Below are 27,966 nucleotides of genomic sequence, written 5' to 3' on the forward strand. Positions count from 1 at the left end.
CTCTTTTCTACTTAGCAAAGGGTGCTCTCTGTTCCACTTCTCTGCTGCTATGAAGCTCTCTGAGATGTATCCTATTGCTGTTGTAAGCTGGTTTTAGCCATTAATCACGAGTCCCCTCAGATGCCGAGAGATGCTCTGCTCTTTGTTCCTTAACATCTGATTGCTGTGACTTGGATTTCACAAACAGATTTTTATTTTTATTTAAATTTCTAAGTCGTTTCCGCACTGCTTAAAATTCAAGTGTCTTTTCAGGCATATGTGGTTTTAAATCATTACAGATTGGTCTTGGGAAAGGTCCTTCCGGCACAGCACAATCCTATCTAATCAGGATAGAACAAATGAATGTGGTGGAAACTCCCTCCACGCAGAAGGTGGACTGGGTTTTTTTTGGTCTTTTGACTTTGTAGCACCCAAATCATGTTCTTCTGGGAAACACAGTGCACTCTTGCCTTAAAATATGCGACATATCTCTCTTCTTGGGTCTTTACACCTCACAGCAAGACCTCTGACGTTTCTTCATCTTCAGGTAATAAGCTCGGTTGGCTTCTGGATAGGTGACTTTGGAGAGCGGCAGCTTGTAGATGGCAGAGTTGTTTGTGGTTATTAACAGAAAGGTCAGTGCAGACAAGCAAAAAGACCAGGTTCCTGATGGCACCCCAAACTGCAAAGAAAAACACAAACTACTTGTTTACTGTGTTCCTTTCTTTGATCTTTTCATTTGATCCCCAGCCCTTGAACAAAACTAGGAGCCAGACCGCTTGGAACAAGCTTTCTCAAGGAAGCCTTGACTTGGTTTTGGATAGAGTCTCTGCCCAGGGAGGCAGAATTTCTTTATGAGATCTCGACATTGTGCATTAACCCGTAACATCTACCAGCTCTGGTGAGAAGGCTTCCTTCTCTTTGTGCATCTGCAGTGATCTTGGATGGAGATGAGACAGGAGTGGATGGAGATGAGATAGGACTGGATACCAGAAGCATTCAGCTGTACCCTGGGCTGTCGTACTGACTACCTTTTGGCACTTGGGCAAAGCAATTAAACCAAAGTAGAGGTTGCTTTACATGTGTGGAGGGCCCCTTTCTCATCTCTTTAGGCACAAAGTATAGACATATAATTATCTCTGAGGTGTTGAGGGCTGAGCTGTGGAAGTTCATGCAAGCTCTGAGGATGAAAAGTGATGATGATTGTAAGTGGCCTGTTTCAGTGGGAACCACACCAAACCTCTGGGCAGATAGTGTCCCCTCTCCCAGATCAGTCCTGCCTTTGACTGAATTTTTCTCCATGTCTTGGTGTTTTGCCTTACAAGCCAGGAAAATGTACAGCGTTCAAATTTGTTGTGGAAACAAGACCTTAGCTCATACACTACTTACCACAGACAACATGTTAGTCACTGTTGCTCCCAGGTAGGCACTGAAGAGCGCTGTTAAAAAAGAAAGGTAGTTCCTGGTGAATTCAGTTGCTCATGGAGGAGAACAGCAAGGACAAACATCTCTCACACTGCCTTGGGTAGCTCAGCCAATGTTTATGACCATGCCTGGACAGCCCCCTTTTAAAGCTTTTTCCTTTGCACTGTGTCCCCTCCAACCCAGAGCTCATGGAAAGGGCAAAACAAAAAACCCTCAAAAACCTGGAGTCATGAAAAATGTGGCTATGGAAACAGGCTTTTGAAAAATGCACTGATGTGGAAAGTATATAACTTGATGGATGGGGTTAAATAGGAAAATAACCCTTCTACCCCCATCTCTCCTGCCTCTAGGGCTAGAAGGTGGGTCAATGAGGTACAAAGCTGAATCTTTTTTATATGAGCACTGAATGAGAAATAGTTTCACTCCCAGCTCACTGTGATATTGAAATTTCATATGGAATTGCCTTATAAATAATTCCTCAATCATTCTGTGTTGCCTAGCTCATGCCTTTGGTATCCATTTCAATAGACTGGGGAAACTGTACTAACTGCAGATGCAGGCTGATCATGAGCTCCAGTCTTCTCAAAGTTTAGATATGTCCTTCTCCAATGAAGGAATTTGAGCTGGTATCTATGATTGGAAAAACCAATATGATTCATCCAGCAGTGTTGAACAAACACAGTTAATGCCTCAAAACTAAGCATCTAATGTCAAAGAAAGACCTTAGTTAATCAGTGTCCGCTGATCATGTCTCGTTTTGAACACAACTCTTGGCTGAAAGCAAAAGCACTCCTTTTATTTTGTCAGGGTATGTTAGAGCAACAGCCCCAACATCCGGCTCCATCATTTGTCAGTCTCGCCTGAGTCCATCTGCCTGTCTAGAGGTGGCCATCTGGCTTCAGCCCACCTCTAGTATAAATCCATCTTGTCTCACTTCAAAAGGAAACGTGGCAGTAGGGAAAATCCATAGGGTACGTACCACAGGCAATTGCCAGCAAATGTGTCTGCCAGGTGAAAGCGTAGAACATGCCTCCGATTGCAATGCATGAGAGGGAGCTGTTGTAGCCCCACAAGCCGGAGTAGATCTTGCTAAAAGGTGTTGCTAAGCTCAGTGCTGGAAAATAAGTCAAAGATGTGTCATTCTTCGGCCAAAGATATAAAGCAGCTGAGAAATGGCATGAATCCAGCTTTTTAAGAGCTCTAGCCTGCATACGTACACAAGAGCTCCTATTTGTAGTCGTGTTGCTAAGGTCTAAGACTAAAGCCACTTTAATCTAATGCAATCATGGCAAAATTTCCCTGGTGCTGCTGAGCTGATTTTGGCCATGCGATTTCAGCAGAAGATATATGAGTGAATGAGTGTAGGTGTGAACCTTAAAAGCATCCCTGAGACTTGCACATTCAGACTGATGGCTATGATTTTTATTAAGCTGCTCCTAAACCCATCAGAAATTAAGTCTTTCATTATAAAAATTCATTTCGGCCAAAAATATGCTTCTTTCTTCTGAAGATTTCCACCATCATAAAATGAGGTAAGAGAATGGGGAAGTCAATGAAAAGAAAGTTCTTAAAACAGAAGTGTATATATATTTTTTTTCAAGCAGTCATTCTCAAATGGAAGAAACATTTGTGACTGTAAGTGCTCCACTCATGGTTCCTCTTTTATTCTCCATGCTTTTATATAAATCTGTGACACAAGTCAAGTCCTTACCTGCCAGCATCCCCACCGCTGATCCAATTGCTGCATGCAGACAAATGAGCGGAGAAGAGATAAATAAAGCAACCAGGAAAATTCCCCCAGTCCAGGGGTTATCGCAGCCATAAATCTGCCCCACCCCAACTGGAATAGATCGCAGGAGCTGCAGGAATTTAAAACAAGCAAACAAAGAAAGACAAATTGTTATTGGCTTTGTAATTTCAAATTTTTAAAAAAATCGTTGGCCAGGTTCATGTTCGGCATTTGTTGGATGCAGTCTCTCTTTCTGGAAGTTTGGACACTTCTCTGGAGACAGCAGGGCATTTCCACAGGGTTTCCCCTTCAATGAAAATGAGTCATGCCTTGTTCCCTAGCCATGAGCTGCTCTGCCAGGTTACTGCTCCAACATCAAAGGTAAATGTCTTTTGTGAAACGGTTTCCTCATCATCTTTACACGTGCGGCTGACTTGGACATTTTTGTGTGCTGTTGTGGACCATGACAGTGAATTTAGGAAATGGAAGTGCTCAGGTAGATCATGCCTTTGAGAAGACATTTGCCTCTGAGTGGGCAGATCCAAGGGTGAAATGGCCAACAGTGGCTTGGCCAAAATTATAAGACTTTTTACTCGGGTAAGGCTATATGCCTGATCTGCTTATATACCTGAAACTCCCTTGGGATTCACTAGGAATATGAATGAGAGTTGCTGGGTTGGTGGGACAGAGCCCAACTTGGTCACAGTTTAGAGATGGTTTTGAGACACTTTTCCTCAAAATGTTGTGTTCCTCAATGTGGAACAGTCCATTTATTGTCCCCATAAAATTATGCACCACGGTAAATGTTCTTTGAGAAATGTCACTCGTATGGATTGCTATTTAGTGTCAATTAACTTCCTTTTCTTAATCGCTCCCAGGGAACCCCTCAAAATAGTCAACTGAGCCTTAGGGGAGAGCTATAACCATGGCGTGGCTGTTTACCATGCTATGCAGGAGCATAATTTTTTTTTTTTGAAAGATCCCACTTGAATATTAACTAAAAATATGTGAACATTTGTCTGCATCCAACTTTGTAACTATTCCTCCGTAGTGCTATCTGCTGCTCATTTCTAATGGGAAAGATGCAATTTTAAAAACACAGCACTCTCTACGTGGAAAACTAAAATTAACCTGTGAGTTAACTGGTAGTCTCAGCACAACCTTATCTATGGGGTGCTGCTCACTATATGCACAGTAACGGGGAATTAGATTGTAGAGGCTCTTTACAGATTATAATTTAGATTCAACTGTAAATGAAAGATGCCAGATACCAAAAAGATTCTTATTGTCAAGCTCTCAAAAATGTCAGTTTCTAGAGTAAACCTTTACATTTTGGATAATAGCTCTCTTATAAATGCCATTTCGTATTGCCAGGCCATAATGCAGTAACATAAAGGAAAATAATATGATTCTATAGTGGTTTTCTTTGTAAATGGAGAAGGCTGTTATCTTTAGGGCATCCTACCATTGGCATTTCAGCATCCGTCCAGGTGATGTTTGGTGTTGCTGTTGCAGGCTGAATGCTAGTTGTAGGGAAGAAGAGGTTATGGGGTCCTGATGCAGCCAGATAGAGGGTCAAGGCCAAGTTGAAAGGCAAGGTGAAAACAGGCAGATCCCACTTACAGAAGACTGAGCCTAAAGCGCTGGTGAAAACAGGGCTGAAAGAAGAACAAAGTGGTTTTACTAGGAGCTTGTCAGCTAGGAAAAGAACACAAACCCAAAAAACCCCAACTGCAGGAAATTCAGTCTGTTTTTTAAAAAAAGCTGTTTAATATCCTCAGTCTTTCTGATAAAATCAGAGATATGCGAGGGTCACTTGGTGAATTTCCTACCCTTCCCAGGGCAGTCAGCGACATACAGATTCCTGTCGTGTTATGCTATGTGTGGTGAATTTGGTGACCATGAAGGAACCAAAATCCTCCACTCGTGTGGAGGATCCAGTGATTTAATGGAGTTGTTTCCCAGCTCAGTCTCAGTGTTTACATTTTTCTTTTAGTACTTGAAGTGGATTGAATTTAGGACACCCGTGTCAGGTCTGAGTGAACTGTGAAGGCGGCTGTGTGTCCTTGTTCAAGTTTATGGATCAGGGTCATTAGAAGTAAAGGCTGATATCAAAGGTATGCTTATTAAAGTGAGTATAACACCCCGTGAACTCCAGGCAGATAAATGGTATGTGTGGTTTAGCAATCTTCAACTAGACGTTTGGGGGCCAAAGACCAGCTTTCAAAATTTTTGCTGTCCAAATACCTGGCAGATTACGGTGTCATATATATGAGTAAAGTATTATTAGTTGTTTGTTTTCATTAGCATCAGCCATCACATCTTGGGACCACTGAACAGCTTCAGTGCCTGGAGAGGTAAATTTTCATGACATTTTTATATGGTGGCTTAAATAGATGAAACATTTGTGGTTGATGGTGGTGGGGAATGGGGAAAATAATGTTCCTCTAGAGACAAAAATGAATTCATGCATCACAGCAATATGGCTAACATTTTCGGCATTGAGTTACGTATGATCAGCCATCGATTTTCCTTTTCCCGCTTGGGTTTATTTGTGACTATGTGGGTGTTTTATTTGTTTTGGGATTACATTTGAGTTTAAAAGTGCAAATAATGATTCAGATTTAGTAGCACATGTGCGCCAGTTCTGTTTCTTTCCCATTGTAGTCTGTATAGTGCGTAAAATTACAAAGGCTCAGTCTCAGCATAGAGACACTGGGACTGGAATAAGAAGCGGAGGAGCCGTCTGACTTACCACGTCATGGACACCAGTGCTACCGGCAGCAGAAGCCACCAGTGATAGTCTCCCTTAGCAGAGAAGATGGCCATAAGCAATCCCACCAAGACCCCGTTATAGCCATACAGGCCTGCTGCAATGGCCGATCTGTGTGAAAGAAACAACCATCTTGAAATCTTCTCCCCTGCAGGTGCTTTGCTCACATCACCCGCTCCGTCCCCATGCAGTTGTGACTCTGTGTGGTGACGACCTGCCGAGACTCACGCATCAACCTTCAATTTCACATGCTTGAGTCTCATGTCCTCTCAGCAACCACCCCTTCTGCAGTTACGTCCAGTGTCCCTTTGCACCAGATGCAGCTGGTGGGAAGACCTGTCTGGTCCTACCAGACCAGATGTATAGCCAGTGAAGGCGAGCATACATGCTTTTCAGCCATGTTGCCTGTTTAACGTGTAAGTCAGCATTGAAGTGACAGTCTGGTTTTGGAAGGGAAAAGGGTGGACTTACCCATCCTGACCCAGCATAAGTGCTGTTAAAGTTGAGACAACTGTTCCTAAACAGCCTGTGAGTGTCCACCATGGATTCTGCACCAGGAAGCCAGCAACTACGATAAGCCCACTGAGGGGATTGTTGACAAACATCACCTGGGACATGCCACGCAGCACCCAGTCAATAAACTGGATCACAAGAGGTTTATCTGGAAGAGATCAAACTAAATAATAACACCCCCCCCCAAAAAAATAACACAGATGATGCTGATTCGGGATGTTTTTTTTGAAACTCAGGAAGAGTTTTGGCAGTGCAACTTGGCAGCATGACTGAAGCAATGAATCAACAAGACTGTAAAACCTGACTGAGATTTATTATGGTCTATACTGAAGTCTTACAGCTGGAAAGCTGAGACGAGCAGTGTGGTTGTCAGGGTCCCCTGTTATAAAGTACCCTGGACCGAGTTCATATGAACCAGCTAATTTATGATGTCTGTGCCTCAGATGGCAAATCGTGTGTGTATCCCATTGCTGATTTATTGTGGGGACCAAACACACCTACCTATGTGTAATTTAACTTCACGGTGGCATTAGGCTTGATAGAAACTGCTCAGCTGAAAGGACAGGCAGTGTTATGAAGAATGGCAGAGCACAGAATAACCATCCCAGGCTATGTTCTGTGGGACTAAATTTGCTTTGTACATGGCATGTTGGGAGGTAAATGTCATCTCAGTCATCCTCAGAAGTTAAGCAGTATGTGCACAAAGCTGATGTTTTCCTACAAAATGGAAATAACTCAGGGCAGAGGTAGTTTCTGTACTACTCTTGCTTGAATCCAGTTACTGAGAAGTTAGTTATTACTCCTTTGAAGTAATTGATCTTTGGAATCCCCTAATTAGTCATGACTTTACCTTTTAGCCAGGCTCCAAATTCCTTCATGTCTCCAGTGATGTACCCAACAGCTCTGCAGACTCTCTTCCCAGCTTTGCTCAGTGGATTCTGCTTTATTGGCTTTCTTTCCCCCTTGGTTTCTATCTTGACGTCAACACTGTTTTCCATGTTGATATTCTGACCCTCTGGTAAAATTCAACGGGAAAGAAAAAAGGCAGTTCATTACAATGCCTCTTACTGACACCTGTTTATTCTCTTTGCCACATACATATTATTGCTCAGTACATGTTATTTTGGAGCCAGAAAGAGGAAAATCCTTACTCTGAACACCTGATTGTCATATGTCCATGAACACATTCTGTCTTCGTGTGCTCTTGGGACCCTGCACTGTCCTTCCAGACTTCCATGCAGTCATAGATTTGAACACCACAAAGCATGACTGAGCCTTGTCATAGTATTTTACCCGATTTTAACACCCTGCTCAGCTATACCATGTTTTCTAGAATTCAAGCAGCTCTTGATTTAAGGGGTAACTTCAAAGAGCAAGATGGCATTAAAGGACACCGGCTTCACAGAAGGTGAAGCTTTTACCTCAAGATTCAACTTGATAGAGATTCCACCACATCTAGGAAACTGCTTCAATGACTGAGTTTCCTCTGCTGCTTAATGCGTATTTCCAGTTTGAATTTATCCATTTACCACCAATAATAGGTACCTAAAGTTAGGTTAATGGGTCTCTATACTGTCACATATTGGGATCAGTTCAACCTTTCTCATGAGCGTGGGCTTAGCTTGAGGGTTGTTCATGGTGCCTTACTCCATTACTTACATGCATTTATACATTTTTTTTTTCCCTCTATTGAATTGTACTTTTAGCTGCCCCATCTTTAGAATTACCCAACACTGACGTAAGAGATTAAAAGCCAAATTCAGAGTGGTTGCTTTCCATTCTGCCTTAGACATGTTGCTGCCTTCTCTCTGCCAGCTGCACAGTAAGGTGTTAGGTGGTCTGCACTGGCCATTGTTCTTCAGCATAAAACAAGATTTGTGACCACTTGTTAGAACCTGTGGTAAGAAACACTCAGGGACTAATGAAAGGACTTCTATTAAATTTAGCGGGCACTATATTAAGACCTCAATAAGGTGAGGGAGCACTATATGCCAAGCAGAGGTGTTTAGGGCATCCATGCAGAGGTGGGGTCCCCTATGGGAGACATGCCCTTTGGATTAGGAGCTGCTGGAATACCCTTTGGCACCTCATACAGCTCTAGACAGCTTCATTCAGGCATGTGGACCAGAGACTCACATTTAACTGTAAACACTGGATTTTAAAAACAATGTCCTATAGCCAATTTGTTATTTACCTAAGGGTCAATTCTCAATATGAAGTCAGCAAATTAAAAACCCCCAAACCTTTCCCTGGAGTGTATTCATTTTTCTGAAGAGTAGGACTAATTCTTGATAACTGTCATGACAAAGAAAACACAAGACAAGGTACGGTATTGAGTGAATGCAGAACCAGAGCTGCTTCAGGTCTCACTGCTGAGTAGCAGCTTAGGCAAGAAGTAAAGAATTTAGGTTGGGAGTTAATAGTCTAAATAAGAGGGTACAAGGATGTAAGTATTTGAGTTACTCCTTGACTCACTTGAAGCTTCAGTAAAAGCCCTCTTGGCAGCTGAGGAAGAGAATTCATTCTCTTCAGAAATACAAGTGCAGAGTGCTTAAGCTAAAGCAGCCTCACCCCTGGGCATTACAGTTGCAGGGCCAGACATGTGGTTAAGCAGCCAGTTTCTTTAGTGTGTGTTATTGGAGGGCTGATGGTGGCATTTTGGGAAGTGAATATTTGCACCAATAATAAATAGACGTGTTCTGCCTTCTGGAAGAGCCCTGCTAATGCAGTGATAGGTTCCATATGAAAAAGACTGAAGACTGGGCCAGTATGTAGAAGAGTATTGAATTTGATTTTGCGTAGGACACAAAGGCAAGGAGCTTAACTAGAGGAGGAAGAAAAGGATGAGAGTGTTGCTAGGGATGGCGTCTCGGCACTAGAAGGCTTTTTCCTGGCTCAGTTATAATTCATTACCTTGATTCATTAACCTTCGCTTTTCTCATATTTTATTCTGAAATAATGGAATAAGTGAATTGGATGCACTTTCAGTTAAATCAAAATTTCCAGCCAAGATAAATGCTCTTCATTTGGTGAAAGTGCATTTATGTTTTCAATTTAAAGAATCTTCCTCTTTATGTAACTTAGGCTTTCTCTGTTGCTAATGCATAAAGTCAAGGGCTGTTGCATTTGCATTTGCGGAGCGATGTTGCGTGCCCGGTGCTAGCATGCCTGATATGTCTCCCTGCACGCCGAGTGAGGATGCTCTTTGCGTCCCACAAGCCTGAGGGTGTTCTGCAGTGTGGGATGTAATGTGCATGTGAGGTGTCAGGATCACTTTCTGGCCCACTCACATGGTGGAGAAGAAAACGGGTCAAGCTGGAAGCCCTAATTCATCAAAACTTTGAGTTGCTTTGCCATAGGAAGGCACTTAAGCGCATACTTAACTTCCCATGAATGTGGGAAGCGATGTGAATTCAGTGCTTTGCCGAATCGGGACCAGAATGAACGGGGAAGGAATGCTCCCGTGGCGAGTACCCGAGGGGAGTTTCCTTCCTTTCTTACGCAAGGTGGCTTTTACCCTGGGATAGATGGTTACTATGTGTTGTAAGTCACTGCGAGGTGTGAAGCCTTTTATCTGCTGTTGAGGCTATTTGGCGGTGCATGGGCTGTGCTGCTGGCACGGCAGCTTTCACAGGCACTACTGCACTGCGCAAGTCTGAGCCTGGAGAACTCCTTTGCTCTGGGTTTTCGTGGACAGAAATGAAGTCAGCTTGATGCACTTGGCACGGCAAAAAGACCAGGTGACCAGGTGAGTCACTTCCACCAACCTGGCTTGAACTTCACTCCCCACGAAGGCTGCGCCAATACCCTGCCTACCCGTTCTTCCAGAGTATTCAAAATCACGGTGATCGGAGGGTGGTCATGGGTACCTTCTGGCCGCGGTGCTGGTCAACTTCACGTTCATTATGTCCCTGTTTATTTAAAGTGCTGTGTCTCTCTAGAGAGGCATCACATGAACTATTCTTCATCTTTCCTGTCAGCTTATATATGCTAAAGGAGAAGGAAATCATTACAAAACACCCCGCCACCTGAAGAACACCCATGTAATGGATTCGGGTGGGGTCTTCACAACACCTTAAAGACCCAGATCCAGCCCCATTGGCTTCATGGCCACCCCAAATCACATCCCAGGTGCTGTGTGAGGACTGCCTCCTGTGTGCGGTGGTTCGGCTATCGCCACAGCCGTGGTGCTGCCCATCTGTCCAGAAACACAGAACATGGAGGACTCGCACTACCTTTACTTAGTCATCCAAAGGAAGTGTAAAGAAGTAGTGAACGCTTGGAAACCAGCAGCAGGGGAGAATTTTTTGGGCATCTTTAACAATGTTTGGTACTGTAAGAAGCAGTAGCTGCCACATACGCTCAGATTAATGATCTACTAACACATTACTTTGTTTTAGGGAGTAGGCGATAGCAGCTGTTTAAGAAAGGACAGAAGACAAACGGTGTCTCATCCCAGAATAATGGAGAGGCTCAGAGAATGTTAAGACAGTGACGCTTGAATTTTAATTCAATCTGAAGTGTGCATGTTTGGACGGGGATTGCATGAAGGCCAGTCTTCAGCAGGTCTTTTGAAGACCTGCTATTGAAGTTATGTTAACATGCAGTTTTCAGTCAAAGTGGGCTTTTTTTCTTAGCGTGTGAAGGAAGGAAATGGAAATAATTGTGAAAGGACTATTCTGCTGGAACAGACTGCTTGGCTTCTGCAGGGGGGCAGGATTCTTTAGATTCTTTTAATACCTTGTTATTTTATTCCTTTTATACCTTTATTCCTATTCTATTAGTCTGGGAAACTGTTTTTTGATCTCAGATGCTTAACTAAAGACCGTGTAAGTCCCGCTCTCCGACACACGGTGTGAAGTGTACCGCCTGATCTCCTACACGCTCGGGAGAGGTGCTCCAGACAAGCGTCTGGTGAAAATGCAGCGCGGGCTGCCGATGCTGGGGTGTAACCGCTGTGGTACAGGAGCGGCAGCAGGACCCAGGCAGAGCGAGTCTGAATGGGGTTTTCATCTCTGTGGTGCACGTGCAGAGGAGCTATTTAAAACCCTTTTCCCATGGCGTACCGTGGAAAGTGAGAGCTGGACTGTGGGCACTGCTGCTTTTCCACAGTCGTTCCAGACGTTTGCTGCCTCCCCTTGCCTGGATATCTTTGTGCTGTGGGATAATATCTCTCTGCCATCCTTGCTAAGGATGCTCATGTAAGCAAGAGGGAAAGTTTTGCAGCTAAAAGTATCTAAATACTTTTGTATCAGCTATGAAATGGAACCCGTGAGAACAGAGAAAAAAAAAAAAAGAGATGTTTCTCTTGCATGAAAATGAAATCATCGCAGGGCCAAGAAGCTAATCTATTGTTTTTTTTTTAAATCAACTTTGCAGAGTTAATAAATGTCCTGCAGCCAAGCACTGATGTTATGCAACTTCGTGTCTCCCTAAATCAATTTCCCTTCCACCTCGTCCACGTCGCGCCGTCCCCGCGGCCTCTCGGCAGTGCCCTGCTAAAGCCGCAGCCAAGCGGGCTCCGTACCGCTGCCGCACTCCCGCGGCATCTGGCCCCCAAATACTTTTTTATTCCCGTGCTGAAACGGAGACCAGCCCGGTCACACGTTCGTGGTGTGTTACACGAGGGTGGTACTGTGCTCGCAGCTGGGCGAGGAGCAGCGGCTCTTACTTGGCTAATTGTCTTACTCCTCACAGGTAACAGTGATTTCCTAGCTGGTGCCTGTCTGGCTTTTATCTCTGAAAATGCAGCATTGAGTTATCTAGTACTTTCTTTTCTTTCTGGAATTTTCCTCTCTGCCTGACGAAATTCAAATTACTCTGTAAATCGAGAGGATTTAAATTACCGTGTGGTATTTGTTTGTCCAAGGAACTGCTACCGCACAATTACGGTCATTGTGTCTTGCATTCTCTGAATTGTTGCTGCGAAGTGCGCAGGCAGCCAGCTCTGCGTGCAGCCTGTTTTTAGAGGAATTCCTGCATCCAAGTACAATAGGAGGAAAGGGCCAGATTCTCAGCAGCTCTGATTCCAGCATAGCCTGTGTAATGTTACCGGGGGTTTAGTAAAGCTGGATAAGTATAGTGTTGTGTTATGTGTAGGAACACACGCATGCACAAGCACGCTCCCCAAAACAGAGAGATTATAATGCACTTGACCCGCACTGAAAAAAAAAGTTCAGGTTTTCCCATAGACGACACATTTCAAAGCATTAGTTCAAAAGAAAGCTCATCCCTCAGGTTCAAATATTCATTAAGCCCATTTGCAATTCAATTTTCAGAGATCTGTCTCTCGGGGACAGAGAGATCCAGAGATACTATCACATTAACTGCGTATTATTACTATTTGGGCATTTTTCATTTTGCAGAATAGAAAGAGAGTAAAAGGAGATGTTAAAGGGTTCCAGTTGTGGGACTGTTTTTTTTTTCTTCTTTTTTCTCAAAGGTTCAACCAACTGGGCTAAGCAGCAGTAATAAAGCCTCACCCTGCTACAAAATTCTCAATAATTGAAATTCTTGTGACATTCCCCAACCTCTGTGTTCCTCTTGAGCCTTTGCTGCTCTCACTCAGGAGGACTGTGCAGATGCTGTTTGTTAGGTGTTTTGGGGGAGAAGAAAGATCCGGGTAAGTCATTAACAGGGTGTGTGTTTATTGCTGTGCATGAAAAGGAATAAAGAAAGTGCTCTTACCTCTTCGATGAGTTCAGGGGTAGCTGTTGCTTTGCCGGCTAGGACAGAAGGAAAACAAGGCTAAGAGAATGGGAAAAAGAAAGTGCCCCACCAGCTTATATAGGCTAGCATGGCTCCTGTCCTGATATTACTAATTAGTTTGTTTCTCCTCCCACTTGGTGAGCTCCAAGCTAAAGTCAAGAAGGTTCCCTCTTGAGTTCTCCACCTTTCCTCTTGCTCTGTCCTTGGTCCCTTGCCAACAGCCTCTCCAAATGTCCTCTTCCCTGATTTTTTTTTTTCTTTTTGTATTTTTTTTTGTTAAGTCTCTCTTAACTCTGTCCTTTCTCCTCCTCCACCACTTAAAAGGATTCCAGGCTTCAGAAAGGACTCTCGGTATACCTGAGCTCACCCTCTCCAGTGTTATTCTCCTTATCCAAGACAGCTCAGCATCCTTCCCTCTCAAAACGCTGGGCTGGGACCATGTATTGCAGCATGTCACGTTCAGCAGCTTGTCGACTTTTCCTGTTTCTGGGTAGTTTTTCGGAGCAAAGGACCTGGTGACCTTCTGTTGTTTAATTGCTTTTTATCAGTTATTTGAGAAATTCAAGGGGTATTTTTCTTACTTCTTTTTTTAACCTGGCCTCCCTGGCTCGCTGGAGGAATCTGGAATATCAGAAGTGTGGCATATTTGAGAGGTTTATAAGTCTGTGAAATCTCTGTGAAAGGCGGAGAAGAGGCTGGAGAGAGAAGTCCTGAGAGAGTGAATTATAGGAGAAAGGGCAGAGAAAAAGCACTTGGGAACTTAAGGAACCTGTTAGGCTAATTTAAACCACAGTTTAATTCACTTTGGGGTTCTTTCAGAGTGATGGCTTAGAGGAGCAGCCCTGCAACTTCAGCTGAGTGCTGGAGCGAATAGTTTGCTGTTGAACCAGAACCCACCTGGCTTTATGGCATTGCTTCCTCCAGCCCTGCCCTGTGGAAACAGCCTCAGCCTCTGCGTGAGCTGGAGCGATGTCGTTCTCACTGTGTTCATTCCCAGGCTGCCTCTCTTTTGATGGAGATGTTTTTAACAGGAGGCTGGATTTTTTTCTTTTTCCCCCTAAGAGTAATGTTCCTGGTAACAGTTGTCAGCTTAGTATTGCTGCACGAGCGGGGCTTCTTCTCATTGAGGAGGCACCAGGCTCGGCCTCGTTGAAAACAACATCTTTTCCGCTCTCTGTGAAGGAGATGCCGCACCGGGGGCGAGGCAGGATGCGCCGTTGGGCCGCGCTGCCTCCATCCGCGGAGCGATGCGGTGGCTCCGTAGGCTCAGCAGCCACCTTCTCCCTCCGTGGTACCAGAATCGGGACCGCCCTGTCCAATTCTGACACCGTGATGAGGTTGTTGACACGTTGGAGGGGATTCACGAAAAAGCCACCCGGCTTGCAGGTCTGTGATGGATGCCTTGGAGCGATGCTTTGTTTAGCTTATCAAAGAGCTGGCTAATAAGTAACAGGATCACAGTCTGCTGCTGCCTACGAGGGAGCGAGGTCCCTGGCAGCAGCTCTGTGAACTAGAGGCAGTGATGTTCTCCACTGCCATGTGATGGGTTCACCGGTCGTAGGTGCAGCCGGCCACGGGGAGGGTTTCGCTACTGCAGCGATTGCCTTAGGGAATCCCTAAATTTCCAACAATTACCTTCCAAAAAGGTCTGGGCCAGATCCCAGATTGGGTGCTGGAGTCAGGTGCAGGAATACCTGCCTGTGGCTGTGTGCCCGTCGTGGCCTGAAAGGAGTCCTTCAGGATGACCTCCTTCCCCGTGGGACCAGCGAGCAAGTTCGTGATCCCACCGGACTGAGTTAAGGTGAAACAACAGCAGCCAACCAATTTAGCAATTTAATAATACAAAATGCAAGGCATGAGTTATATAAATGACTCAACAGCAACTACTCTAACTAAACAATTCAACTAAACAAACAAGTCCCCTGCAACATGTCTTTTACAGTTTGACAAAAAGAGGGGGCGGGGGGGACAGAGGGGAGGCGGAGAGAGAGAAAGAGGAAGAGAGGCAGCAAAGAAGATATCACCACCTGTGGATCCAGCGGCATCCTGTTGGTCCTCTTGATGTTCCTTGGTGGTGGGGGTCCCCTTTTTTGCTTCTGGTGGTGTCATTTTTATACAGTCCGAGTCCCACAATCTCCGTCTGATCCCAAGAAACTTCATGCATATGCAACAGGCACATCTTCAGGCTTTGGTGTCTCTTCTCGCTGTGCCTGCACCATATCTCTGCTTTGCAGGAACCGGTCACTGCGCTGGCACCGTTATCTCTGCTCTGCAGGAACTGGTGTCTCGTTCTTCTTTGGGGTTTACTCCATACCAAGACATGTTCAAGCTGTTGTACCTAGAAAGGTGTGGGTCCCTTGGAACCATGAAATATTTAAGACAGAAACCGCATATCGGTCCACCATAGTGCCTTAGCCAGCCAAAGCACTCCTGGTTGCCTGAGGACTGAGTTTCTCTGTAGGATTCGTGCAGAAGGGTGGGAATGGTCAAAAACCTCCCAGGTGTAATCCTATCCATGCCAAGTTAGGTGCCCACTGCTAACACAGAATCACAGAATCATTAAGGTTGGAAAAGACCTCTAAGATCATCAAGTCCAACCATCAACCCAACACCCCCATGCCCACTAAACCATGTCCTGAAGTGCCACGTCTATATGTTTTTTGAACACCTCCAGTGATGGTGACTCCACCACCTCCCTGGGTAGCTTGTTCCAATGCTTGACAACCCTTTTGGTGAAGAACTTTTTCCTAATATGCAATCTAAACCTCCCCTGGTGCAACTTGAGGCCATTTCCTCTCATTCTGTCACCAGTTACTTGGGAGAAGAGACCAACACCCACCTCACCACAACCCCCTTTCAGGTAGTTGTAGAGAGCGATAAGGTCTCCCCTCAGCCTCCTCTTCTCCAGACTGGACACCCCCAGTTCCCTCAGCTGCTTCTCATCAGACTTGTGCTCCAGACCCCTCACCAACTTTGATGCCCTTCAGTCCTGAACACTCCAGAGCGTAGGTATCTGCTCCTGTCTTTTGGGGGTTTGGAATTCAAGGTGGGGAGACTGAAAGCAGAGGCCATTGTTTGTCAAAAGGATCAAGACGTGCCATGTGCCTGTTACGTAGCCTTCAGGTACCATCTGCCTGGGAGTGGGCCACCAGCTCTGGGTGAGCTCTGGGTAACCACGTAACGATGTGCAAACTGATCATGCAGGTAACACTTACAGGTGACTAGTGAGTTGCCTCTTGATTTTAAGTTTGTGTGAAGATCACTTGATGCTGAGGACAAGGCAGCTGAGATTGGTGTCTGGCACCTAAGTCTCATATAATTTAGGAGAGCTGAATCCATTTTAACTCATCAGCTCTGTGCTGGTGAAGCTGGTTCATGCGTTTCTTCTGCCTGCTCTGTGGGAAAGTGGCTTTGAGAATGCCCCTTGGACCGAGCCCAGTGGTTGACACAGTCAGAAGAGGGGTTGGTGGTTTGATCCCAACCAGACTTTGTACCTGAGCTGTCCCAGAGAAATGCCTGAATCATCGCTGACTGTCTTAGCTTGCCAAGCAGGAGCTGTCTAGCTGCGTTAGCTGGGTACAGTGCTTGAACTCATCAACTCTTCCAGGAAAGGATCTTATGGCCCTAATCCAGCTTCACATGCTCTATCTCCATGCCCCTCTCAAGGCTCACTGGCCTTCAAGAGGTGCATAGAAAACCACTTGGTAGCAGATTGGTTTTGGCTGTGCTCCTTGGCTCAGGTTGCACTGCAGGGATTAGGTCTGCACAGGGAGCTGCATCAGCTCTTGGACTCCAACAGGTGCTTTAAAATGACATAAATCCATTATGGAGCTCCCAGGGCTTTTTCTGCCAAGCTGTTTTCCAGCTAGGTGGCCCCCAGCATTTCCTGGTGCAAGGAATCGTTCCTCCCCAGGCATTGGACTTTGCACTTCTCCTTCTTAAACTTCATGAGGTTCTTGTCAGTTCATTGTTCCAGCCTGTTGAGGACCCTGTGGATGGCAGCATGACCCTCTGGCATATCAACCACTCCACCCAGTTTTGTATCTTCCCCAAATTTGCTGAGGGTGCACACTCTACCCATGACCGAGGTCATTAATTAAAGTGTTAAACAGTTTTGGCCCCAGTATAGATCACCTCTGGGTTACACCACTAGTGACTGGCTGGACTTCTTGCCACTGATTACAACCCTCTGGGCCCTTCCATTCAGCCAGTTTTCAGTCCACCTCACTGTCCACTTATCTAGCCCATAATTCATTAACTTGGCTATGAGGATGTCATGGGAGGCAGTGTCAAAACCAAATGATGCTCCAAAACTGCTTCAGTGACTTAGGACTGTAGGATAGGGGACCTCTGTCACCTGGTCTAGCTTCCTGCTGTGAGGCTGACTATGACTGAATCCACCATTTCACTTCCAGGTTTTTTCCCAGCCTGTGGTTTCCCTGGAGAGGCGTGGAGAGGCAGCAGTGGAAGTGGAGATATGGCAGGAGGGGGAGATAACCACATGATGTATGGGGGAGAGTGATGCTCAACCCATGTGCTGGCTGAGGAGGCAGCTCCTCTGGCCAGGTAGGGGCTGAGCCATGCTGGAGGCATGGTGCTTGGAGGAGCAACATCTGCAAGTCTGTGCCTGTTGGCATCTGTGGCCATGCTGCTTTTCATCATCTTGTTTTTATAAGCAAATGCAGAGTGGAAAAATCTGTTTCAGCACAGAGCACCAAGGGATCTGTCACAATCTTGCACTTGTTTGCTGAGGGAAGTAGTTTTGGGTTTATACAGAGTGGACCAAAAGCCAAGCTGGTGTGGGCAGCTTCTATCCCTCCACTTTGGCCTGTAAAAATTCTCTAGAGAAAACTACTATTTGCCATTCCTCAAGCTAGTGCCTGTCAGGGTGGCCGGAGAGGAAAGCTGTCCAGCTCCGGTGTCCGGCTCCCTCTCGTGGTACGTGTCCAGCACATACAATCAGAGAAAATATTCAGATGCCAATTTTTGGAGGGCTCATAAACAGCAGTTCCCTGGCCCTGGCACAGCCAAAACTCCCTGTAGTCTGAGGTGGTGTAAGGCTCTGGATACTGCTGCTGATGTACGCTCCCGAAATAAACGGTTCCCCTAATGCACACGCACCAGCTCCCTCCCCTGGCCGCCCGCTGAGGAGATCCGCTGTCCTTTCTGTCCAGCCTGGCCTGCCCCAGGGCTCATCTTCCCAGCTCCTGCAGCTTCCAGGGTGCGAAACACCTCTCTGGGAACCTTCTGGGATAGGAGTGGGGCAGGTGCACATTTTGTATTAGACAAAAGAAAAAGAAAGTCGTATCTGCTGGATAACTCCGTTTCTGGGGACAGAAAATGCCCTAAGCAGGGTTTAATTTACACAAGTGAAATAAACTCACTCAGCTGCAGTAAGAAACCATCGCTGGCTGATAGTTTGACATCGTCTTTGCCTTTCTGGTTTTCTCCACAGCCAGGAAGTCGCTACCTGGTTTCTGGCTGAGCGGTTTCGCAGAGCGGAGATCTGTGGATGACAGCGCGACAGAGCTGTCGGCACTTCGTTGAAACGAGGGAAGTGCACTGAAGTGGGGTCAGGTACAGGCTGGGGTGCCCTGGGGTGAAGGGGGAAAAAAAGACTCCTGATTGTCCTAGCTGCACAAGTCAAGGATGTCTCTGTCTCTCTGTCTTTGCCTTTTGCAATTCAACGCACAACACAGTTGGATTTGCAGCTGCTGAGATGCGCTGCGCAGCCTGCACCCCTGTGTGTTTTCGGGGGGAGAGGTAGCTGGATGTTTTTGGAAGGGTTCCGCATGTACTTGGTGCTTCATCCCTGCTGTGCTGGGTGAAGCTGCACGTTTTGGGAGCGTGACTTTGGGTCTGCCTCAACTTGCTATGCAAAGGGCTGTCCCTGGAGGAGGATGTGAGGATGCAGCTCCACAACGGCGTAAGCTACTAAATGCACCGAGGTAATTGAGCGCACTCGGGAGCCGCTGAGCTGTAAGCGGAGGTGCCCAAACTCATTCCCAGGGAAAATGTGGTGGAAGAAACCTTTGCTTCCCAGAGAGCTATCCCTGGTCTTCTCATCCCGCCAGCGGGATGTGTGAATTCCAGCTGTGGCAACAGCTGCAGGAGTTTCTAAAAGACCCCCTGGGAGCTGTAAAATCAGCTGCAATCAAGAGTGTGTTTCCTGTTTGGACTCCTTCCATCTTCCAAATCAAAACTGACCCTTCTGTTGAAGGGGGAGCGACGGGACAGTGTTTGGCAAACAGGTCTCACCTCGGAGTGGGGATAGTTCTGTAACCCTGGCGAATGCGATCTCCAAAAAACGAGTCAGCCTGCAGTGTGGGGGAGTATGTCTGTCGTTACAGACCAGAGATATCTGCCATGGGCAAAGCACACAGCAACTTCCCAACAGCTGGGAATTTTAGGTACTTATCTTATTTGGACACGTTGTCAAGTTTGGGGTTTTTCAGCTTGTGGTGAGGCCCCATGTTGCTGAGGTACCCCTCAGGAGCATAAAGCCCTTCCTGATATTTGCTGGTGGCTGCCAGGGTGCTGCCTGGCTCCACGCACTGGCTGCCCAGGAGTTGGGAGGGGGGCATTTGCCCTCCCTGTCCGACAGCTTCACACTGCCATTTGCACCCATCTGTAGTTGCAGGTATGGGAAGAAAAGGCGTTGATGTTGCAGCGGGGCTGAAAAAAAGACAATACTTACTTTAAGCTCTCAGTGAGGTTGAACAGAGCCGTCAGGGAAGGGCCCAGGCTCTGCTGCAGAGCCGCTCTGGCAGCTTAAGAGTGGAGGCCAACACGGAAACCAGCTCAGTGGCAGCAGACTTTAACCCATTGCGCTTTGCCTGGCTCTCACTCCCCTTACAGCCCTGCAGCCACTTCTCCCCATCGCTGTTTAAAAGCGTAGCAGGAGGTTTTCCAGCCCTACAGCTTTGGGTGTCCTCCCTGGTTTGAGAAGCGTCACCATCTCCTATAGTGGTCTCCCTCTGTACTGTTGTTTCTGTCTGCTTTGGATCCCAGTAGTACCTGAAAGGGTTGTTGGGTCTCAAAAAAGTTACTTAGATGGAGGAATCAGGTGGTAAACACCATGCTCCAGCAACTGGGATGATCCAGTGTGGATGGCAGCATGGGTCTGACCTCTGCTACGACTAATGTCCACTCAGAAGGCAAATCCTTCCCCTCTACATGCCCTCACCGCACCTTTGCTAATTGTTCATGAAGAGTAATTAACAGGTAAGTCATTCTGGAGTCATCGATACCCAGGCCTGGATATCTAAAGCACTTGCCTCTCCTTGTTCTGTAAGAGGTTCTGTGACCAATCTTATCGACAGAAGCACCTATGTCTATGTGAGAAGAGCTGGGAACGTCCTCTGAAAGAGCAAAGTTGGTTTGGATTTTTTTTTAGAGGGTGAGGAGCGAATAGAAGAGTAAGAAAAATGACATTCGGAGCAATAAAGTAAGCATTTTTCTTAGAACCACATAGTGCACATAGTGTTTTTACCTTGGACTCCTTGGATAAGAGACTAGATGGTCTCTGTTCACTGGGGAGGTATCCTGCTAAAAAAAAATGAATTCCTTAGTTTTGTTTAGTCTGTTCCCATTTGCTACCGCTGTTCAGATTTTGAAGGCAAGTTTTCAGGAGGTTGTTTTTATATATGCAGCTGCTAGGCCAGGCATTGATTTGTACAGGAATATTTATTTCATTTTCTGTGGAGGTGAGCTGGGTGGAGTGATGGCTCTAGCTGTAGAAGAGGCTTTTGTTTTTAGGCTTTTCTTTTCTTTTATGAGTATATTTGTTTTATGTTAGATCTCTGGGAACTGGCTAAAAATGATTAGTCCCATTGAAACCTGTACATTTTCTTTTCTTAATGAATATTTTCTGTAGAGCTTGATAGACAGCAGGCTGTTGGGGCTACCGCTGATAACTTCAGTTAGTGCTTTTATTGTCTACTGCTCCCTTCCAGGAGACACTTGATTTGTCTTGGCTGTTTTCAAGAATTATTAGTACTGGCTATAGGTACTCATATCTTTTGATTAGCTAGGGACTTCATAAAGCTGTTTATACCCTATTTTTTATGGATGGTTTGAACTCTAGAAATTGCTTTACTAATTGATTTCAGGATGGGTTTGCTTGTGGCTGAGGAATTAATGTCTGCAGTGGCTCTTACATGACAAATTCTTTCCAGTAGCCATATTGTGCTTGGACTTCACTCTTATTTTTAAGGAAATAACATGCTTGGCATAACTAACCACAGTTGAGGTTTTTCTTCAAAAATATGGTTCTAGCATTATTTTAGCTGACTATTATAGTATTTTTGCAACTTTGTGTTGATACTATTCAAAGCTTTCTCTAATGCTGGATTGTGTATGAGCTAAATTAAAGTGTGGAGAGCAGATAAATGGGTCCTTCCAGTTTGCATCTGCTTTATTTCTCATGGACTACTATAGAGGGAAGGTGTTCAGGCAGTTGTGTATCACCTCATGAGTTTCTCTCTCTCTCTCTTTCTCTACAGCAGCAGTAGCATTGGGATGTCCCTGATCTTGCAGTCTATAGTGGCTATAGGAGACTGCTTTTTTACTAGCATTGGTTTGCTGGCATCATGGCTCAAAGGGTAGCTTGGCAACCTGTTCCCCTGTGGCTCTCTGCTTTCTTCCCTGCCTGCTGACACCTTTTCTGATGGTGTTTTTGCTTTTTTTGGAGTCACCGTGCAGGATTAAGCAGTTGCACATGCAGCCTACAAATGCCCTTTAACTTAACACTGGCTGGGAACGTGGATCCATTTACATCGGTCCTCTGCGGTAGCTTAAAGGCTTAACCGCCTTTGTCCAGTGCCTGGGTCCTGGGTTGTTTTCTGTTTCTCTTAAATCAGAGGTTTTCATCCCTTGCTCTTGTGTTACAGAAATACATCTGTGCCTCTGGGCTCCTGCTGCTTGTCCAAGCTCAGCATCTCCAGGAGGCTGCTGGGGCTTGCATGGGAGGTTTTGACCACCATAAGTGCTTTTGCTTTTCTGCTTGCTGCAGTCGTACATCTGTTGTTAGGTCTTCCTCCCTCTAACAGAGATAGGTCAGTTATTGAGCTGTGGTCAGTCCTAGTCCTCTTAGTTTGCCCCGGGCCAACAAAAGTCTCATGGCTAACATGTCAAGCAGACTGTTGGGGTTCTTGGTCTTTTATTGGTCTCCAAGAAGACTTGTGGCATATGGGAATGACAGCTTGTTCCCTCAGTGCTTTCCTGGAGGGCATTTGTTCAGGTTCAGAGGTTAGCATGAGGTCTAAAATGGGACAGAGGTGTAACACAGATACTCAGGTCTGAGGGTGGGTTATAAGGGCTACAAAGCTCACTGGATCCCTAAATTTTCACTGACAGGGTTATCTTGGCTACTGAAATTTGGACGTATCTTCATGTGTGAGGCTGTCCTGCCAGGTGGAATCTCAAATCTGTTGTCATCCAGATAGGGGAGGAATTAGGACCTAAATTTTACTGAAGTCCCTGGAATGGCCCAACCTGTTTAAAAAGCATCTCAGCATACATATATGGCACCATATTTTTGTCTCCCAGGCTGACTTCAATCTTGGATGCTCCTTATAGGGGAAGTTTAGAGGAGCTGGCAGTTGCTGGTGCTGCCGATCTTTTGCTTGTAAAGGCACAAATGGTCCCATGAACAGCACCCAGGCTCACCTTTTCTAAAAAGGTGCATGTGCTGGGTGAGAGCTGGGCTCCTACCTGCTCAGAGACCCTCAGATGAATCTGCAACACAGCCCCACATCAGGAGGCAGAAAGGATGGTGTCTGATCTGAATGTTTGTGGTTGCATAGTCTCTTTGCATTTTAAATCTTCAAGTCCTTCGAGTCTGTGACTTTAAACTGATCATGTGAAATGACTTTAGAACAAAGAAGTCTTTCTGTCAGGCTTGTTTTGCAGAGGTTTTGGAAAAGGTTCCCAAGAAAAGTCCTATTTAGGGCAATTGGCCCTTCCGTGTTGTAAGCACTTGGAGTCTCAGTGTCCTCCTCACACCTTATGCCTATTAGAAACCAGCCCCCAGGGAGAACTTCGGCAAGGAGGGTCCTCAGCTTCCCATGATTAACCCTGATGATGCCTCGTGAGGTTTCTCTGGGCAAACAAGACACTGAAGACCCATGAGAAGATCCTGGTCTGACACCCAACAAACTTCAAGGGGAGGCTTTGACTTGTTCGTTGCTCGTGGCTTAGTGCAAGGGAACTGTTTCTTTAGGAAGGGGAGAGACAGAACTGCAGTAACTGCCACCAGCAGTAAATGTTTATCTCATTCTTTTCATGAAGTTCTCCTATTTATTTCCCACTGGATGCACGTAGGGATTCAGACCTGCTATCCTGCATTCAGCAGGAGAGAGATCTTCCATTTATAAGACAGAAGATTATGCAAGGAAAATAAAAATGTTTGATCATTGCTAGCTAGTGACTTTTCTAGTCTGATTAAAGCATATATATTCCTACCTTCATTGTCTTGGTGCTTAATGAGGAGTCAAGAAATGGCACCAAAAATAATATGCACTCTGTAAGAATACTTACCTGTGTATGTTGTAGCTGTTAAGAGGGATTAAGAGGGTTAGACACTGATGGGACACAAGAAAAGAAGAGAGCAGTCTGTTTATTCCACTTTCAAATATACATGTTCTTAATTTGAAGTGCAGCTCTTGATGTAGTTCTTACATTATTTATTATTATTAGATACCAAGTTCTCAGCATATTTATTTTGTTAAATTACACATCTGAAATAAAATACAGCCTCTTGTCAGTGTTAATGTTCTTCTGCCTATTCCTATAATTATTATTGATAAGAGGTGACTTTCAAGTTAACAGCATGTGGATTGATAAGGCAGCCGTTATTATGTTACCTGAGTGCTTCTTGGAAAGCTTAGCTCAAGGGCAAATCGTGTTTCCTTCAGAGCGTGGGATGCCGAAACCCCAGCCTGCAGATCGCTGCCAAGGGTGGCGGTTGTGGCTGTGGTGTGCTTGGCTAGCATCTGAAAAACCGCCCCAAAACTGTACGTTGCGGAAATCAGTAAGCATGGCGGGTTTTGGGGGTGCACAGGGGCGTGCCTCCTGTGCTTATTTTTGAGTCGCCGGAGGGTTTCTGCTCCTTTCGTTTCTGCTCTTCTCTCCTGCTCTCTGATGCTCTTCTCTTCATTCTCAGGTAGTAGATCCGGTTGGCTTCTGGGTAGGTGACTTTGCAGAGAGGGATTTTGTAGATGGCTGGGTTGTCTGAATTTATCAGCAAAAAGAGAAGTGCGGAGAAGCAGAAGGGCCAGGTGCAGAGCGGCAGCCCAAGCTGGGAGGGGAAAGGACAGACAGACAGGTGCATTTTGGTACCTCTTTTTGCACGTTCCTTTTGCTTACTTCTGCCGGTTGCTAAATTCTTGCATTTGAGAAGCTGGGAAAGCCTGTGCTGTCCCTGAGGACAGTGTGACATAGGATGTCATGGTCATAGGATGACCATCGTAGGATGATGCATCCCAAAAGCAGGTGTGCTTAACAAAGCAACCCCTCTGCAGGGACCTGCATGGTACCGAGTGGATGCCAGATGAATACATTTAATGCATCAAGCTGCTAGTTCTAATTTTTTTTTCTTTTAAGTTACTAAATCTATTTTATTAAAATACAGTTTTGCTTTAATCTCTCAGGTCTTAAAGAGGAAACAAAGCTTGGCTTCACCTCTTTCTTGATCTGTCCAGATATGACAATTTTGTATTTCAGAGAACAGTCTCCCCCTCATTTTTGTTCTTATATCCAGATCAAACTTAAATAATATCTGTGGGTAGGGTGGGAGAAAGGCCTCAGAAGCAGCAAGTCAAAATTTAGACCATTGGGAATTGTTCAGAAATATTGCCTGCAACGAAATATTGCATCTTAAACCATACACTGTTGCTGGAATTCACATATACATGCACAGTCCCACTGTGGATAACGTGTTCCAAATGCCTTTGAAATCTTATTATCAGCTACAGAGTCTGCAAGTGCAAAATTCAACTGACACAGAATTTGTACAAGGCCTGCCACTGCCTGCAGCATTCTCACTTCATTGCTGTCAAAACTGACACGGAGAATTTTTGGGCACTTCCTTAGCATTGTATCATAACAAATCTAAATACAGTTAAAACAAACAAACAAATCCCACAAAAAACCCCCAAACTTACCACAGCTAGGGCATTAGCAAGAGCTGCTCCGGAGTAGCCACAAAATAATGCTGAGAAAAGAAGACCAAAAACAGCTCAAAGTGAGGAAATTCTTGCTCATCTCTCCAAAGAAATTATTTAAAATAGTAATATTGTCCACACGCACAGTAAAGGATTCTCACAGCTACCTGTTATGAGGATTAATATTATAATTCAACAATTAGATAAATGTCCCAATGCTGCATCTGGCCAAGTGGACTACATTTGGTCCTATCTGCTCTGTAGAGATGGATGTTGGGTGAAGAATGTGGTTTTGTCAAGAGCAAGTGCTGGTGGTATTTCTTTTATCTTTAATTTCTTCTTAATTGGCACAACTTGACCTGTGTGCAGTGGGGGATTAGAGGGGACCCCCTGTACTCAGCACTGGTGAGGCTGCACCTCAAATCCTGTGTTCAGTTTTGGGCCCCTCACTACAAGAAGGACGTTGAGGTGCTGGAGCGTGTCCAGAGAAGGGCAACGAAGCTGGTGAGGGGTCTGGAGCACAAGTCTGATGAGGAACGGCTGAGGGAACTGGGGTTGTTTAGCCTGGAGAAGAGGAGGCTGAGGGGAGACCTTATCACTCTCTACGACTACCTGAAAGGGGGTTGTGGTGAGGTGGGTTTTGGTCTCTTCTCCCAAGTAATTAGTGATAGCATGAGAGGAAATGGCCTCAAGTTGTGCCAGGGGAGGCTTAGACTGGATGTTAGGAAAAATTTCTTCACGAAAAGGGTTGTCAAGCACTGGAACAGGCTGCCCAGGGAAGTGGTTGAGTCACCATCCTTGGAGGAGACATGTAGATGTGGCTCTTAGAGACATGGTTTAGTGGTGGCCTTGGCCATGTTAGGTTAACAGTTGGACTCAATGATCTTGAGGGTCTTTTCCAATGTAAATGATTCTATGATTCTATTCTATGATTCTATGAAATTATCCACCAGTGTCTGTCCTGTGGCTTCAAACCACAAGCAGTTAGCCATAGGCCTCCTTGGCCCAGGATGTGAGAGATGGCAAAGCAAGACAAAGTCAAGGAAAGGAAAGCTACGGAACAATCCAGAAACTGAGTTCAGGACAGAAAGCTACTGAAATGCAAATGGTTGGAGGCTTGGTGAATCTTCGTGGACATTTTATATATGCTACACTGTTCTTAAACTCTTCCCATAGAGTCCTTTTTTGGCTGCTGTTGGAGATGGGGTCTTTGGGTAGATGGATTTTAAACTGACCTTGTGTAACAGCTGTCTTATGCTTCCTCTACTGATACATACCATTATGAAAAGGCTGCTTCTATGAATCTGTTGAGTTGCTGATTTGTTAAACTTCCACTCATGGCATAGTTTGTGCTCCTTTCACAAACAGTATTTCCACCCTTTTTAGATGTTTTTAGGTTATCAGGGCCTAAAGGCCTTTCTCTCTGCACTTGCAGCTTGCACATCCACGTTCAACTCTGACGCTGTCACAGAAATAGCTCTTGCATAGTGCCTAGTTTTCCAGCGGAGTGGTAGCCCAAAGTTGACTCTAAACCTGTACTACTCATCGACTGCTGGGCTGCATAAATTTTTTGTAAAAGATACATACCACAGGCAAGTGCCAGCAAATGAGTCTGCCAGGTCAAGGCATAGAACATGCCCCCAATCGCAATGCACGCAAGGGCGCAGTTGTAATTGTGTAAACCAAGGTAGATGCTGTCAAATGGTGATGCAATACTCAGTGCTGCAAGACAAAAGGCAGGGCTGTGAGGTCAGGTATGAGGAGTATCTGCAGGAGGACCCGTCACTCTCTGGGAATCCATTGTCTCTTCCCTATGACATCTAGACAAATATAACCACGCTCACATTTGCATAACATGCACATGCCAAAGAAGGATGAAATCAAAGGAAGCTCATTATTTTGGAGCTCTGATAATGTCCTTAGGGTTGGAATTTGTCCCAGTCACAAAGGTTTATTTCAAGCAAAATTTTCTACATATGCACCATGTTGTAGTTAGTCCCCCAGATGACCAGATGGAGAATCCAGCCAGAGTGTAGGAGGACCTCCTCACTTGAGTGTCCTTCTTGCAGAAAGCTGTGCTCATGTGTACTGTTTAAACCTCATATGTACCCTGATCTTGAATATCAGAGGCACAGCTGAGTGTCTTTTGTGGGAGAAAGCAGGGTTTTCCAACTCTTCCTAGTGACCTTTGCTAGATGTGGTCTAGATCCTAGATGTGGTCACTCCATCATTGCTGTGGAAATTCTGCACTGGGTTGGGAGCTGAGGGTCTGCTCCAAACCTGACCTCATAGGTACTTCTGCAGGGTTTCTCAGAGGCTTCAGGAGTACCAGTAAAAAGCAGAGCACAATACGTAGTGCACAGGCCACCTTCATGTCACTCAAGGTTAATACATTTCCTGCTATAATGTCCTCATTTGTCTTCTGTTTCATTGCCATGCTCATCCCCAGATACTTTCCCCTGACCTTTCTCTTCTAGGTTAAATGTCAGACCTGTACAAAACTTGCCGAATGCTCTTAACCATACAAATTTTAGATAGTTTTGTTTAAAAAAACAAATATAAGGCAGCTCACATCTTGTACAAAGTGCTTCAGAGCACAGAGAACTTATTGTTGGATGTCTGTGCCTTTTCCAAGGTTATTTTCTCAGACTACACTTATTCCAGCATATTTTTTT

At 45.3% G+C, this 27,966-nt stretch overlaps 1 protein-coding gene across 1 annotated transcript in view; it reads right to left on the reverse strand.

The window, feature by feature from the left end:
• Window positions 1-305: 305 nt before the first annotated feature.
• Window positions 306-27,966, reverse strand: part of LOC309415121 (urea transporter 2-like) — a gene marked incomplete at its 5' end in the record, with an annotated part of 35,727 nt that continues 8,066 nt past the window's right edge. Inside the window, 12 exons of the mRNA XM_082012569.1 lie at window positions 306-661; window positions 1,369-1,418; window positions 2,384-2,518; window positions 3,116-3,263; window positions 4,599-4,791; window positions 5,889-6,017; window positions 6,378-6,567; window positions 7,270-7,434; window positions 23,667-23,681; window positions 24,171-24,426; window positions 25,292-25,341; window positions 26,879-27,013. Of these exons, the coding sequence (XP_081868695.1) occupies window positions 485-661; window positions 1,369-1,418; window positions 2,384-2,518; window positions 3,116-3,263; window positions 4,599-4,791; window positions 5,889-6,017; window positions 6,378-6,567; window positions 7,270-7,434; window positions 23,667-23,681; window positions 24,171-24,426; window positions 25,292-25,341; window positions 26,879-27,013 (1,643 nt within the window). The 3' untranslated portion in view covers window positions 306-484. The remainder of the gene's footprint in view (window positions 662-1,368; window positions 1,419-2,383; window positions 2,519-3,115; window positions 3,264-4,598; window positions 4,792-5,888; window positions 6,018-6,377; window positions 6,568-7,269; window positions 7,435-23,666; window positions 23,682-24,170; window positions 24,427-25,291; window positions 25,342-26,878; window positions 27,014-27,966) is intronic.

This window comes from Phaethon aethereus (assembly GCF_964289735.1).
Source record: "Phaethon aethereus genome assembly, chromosome: W".
NCBI classification, from domain to species: Eukaryota; Metazoa; Chordata; class Aves; order Phaethontiformes; family Phaethontidae; genus Phaethon; species Phaethon aethereus.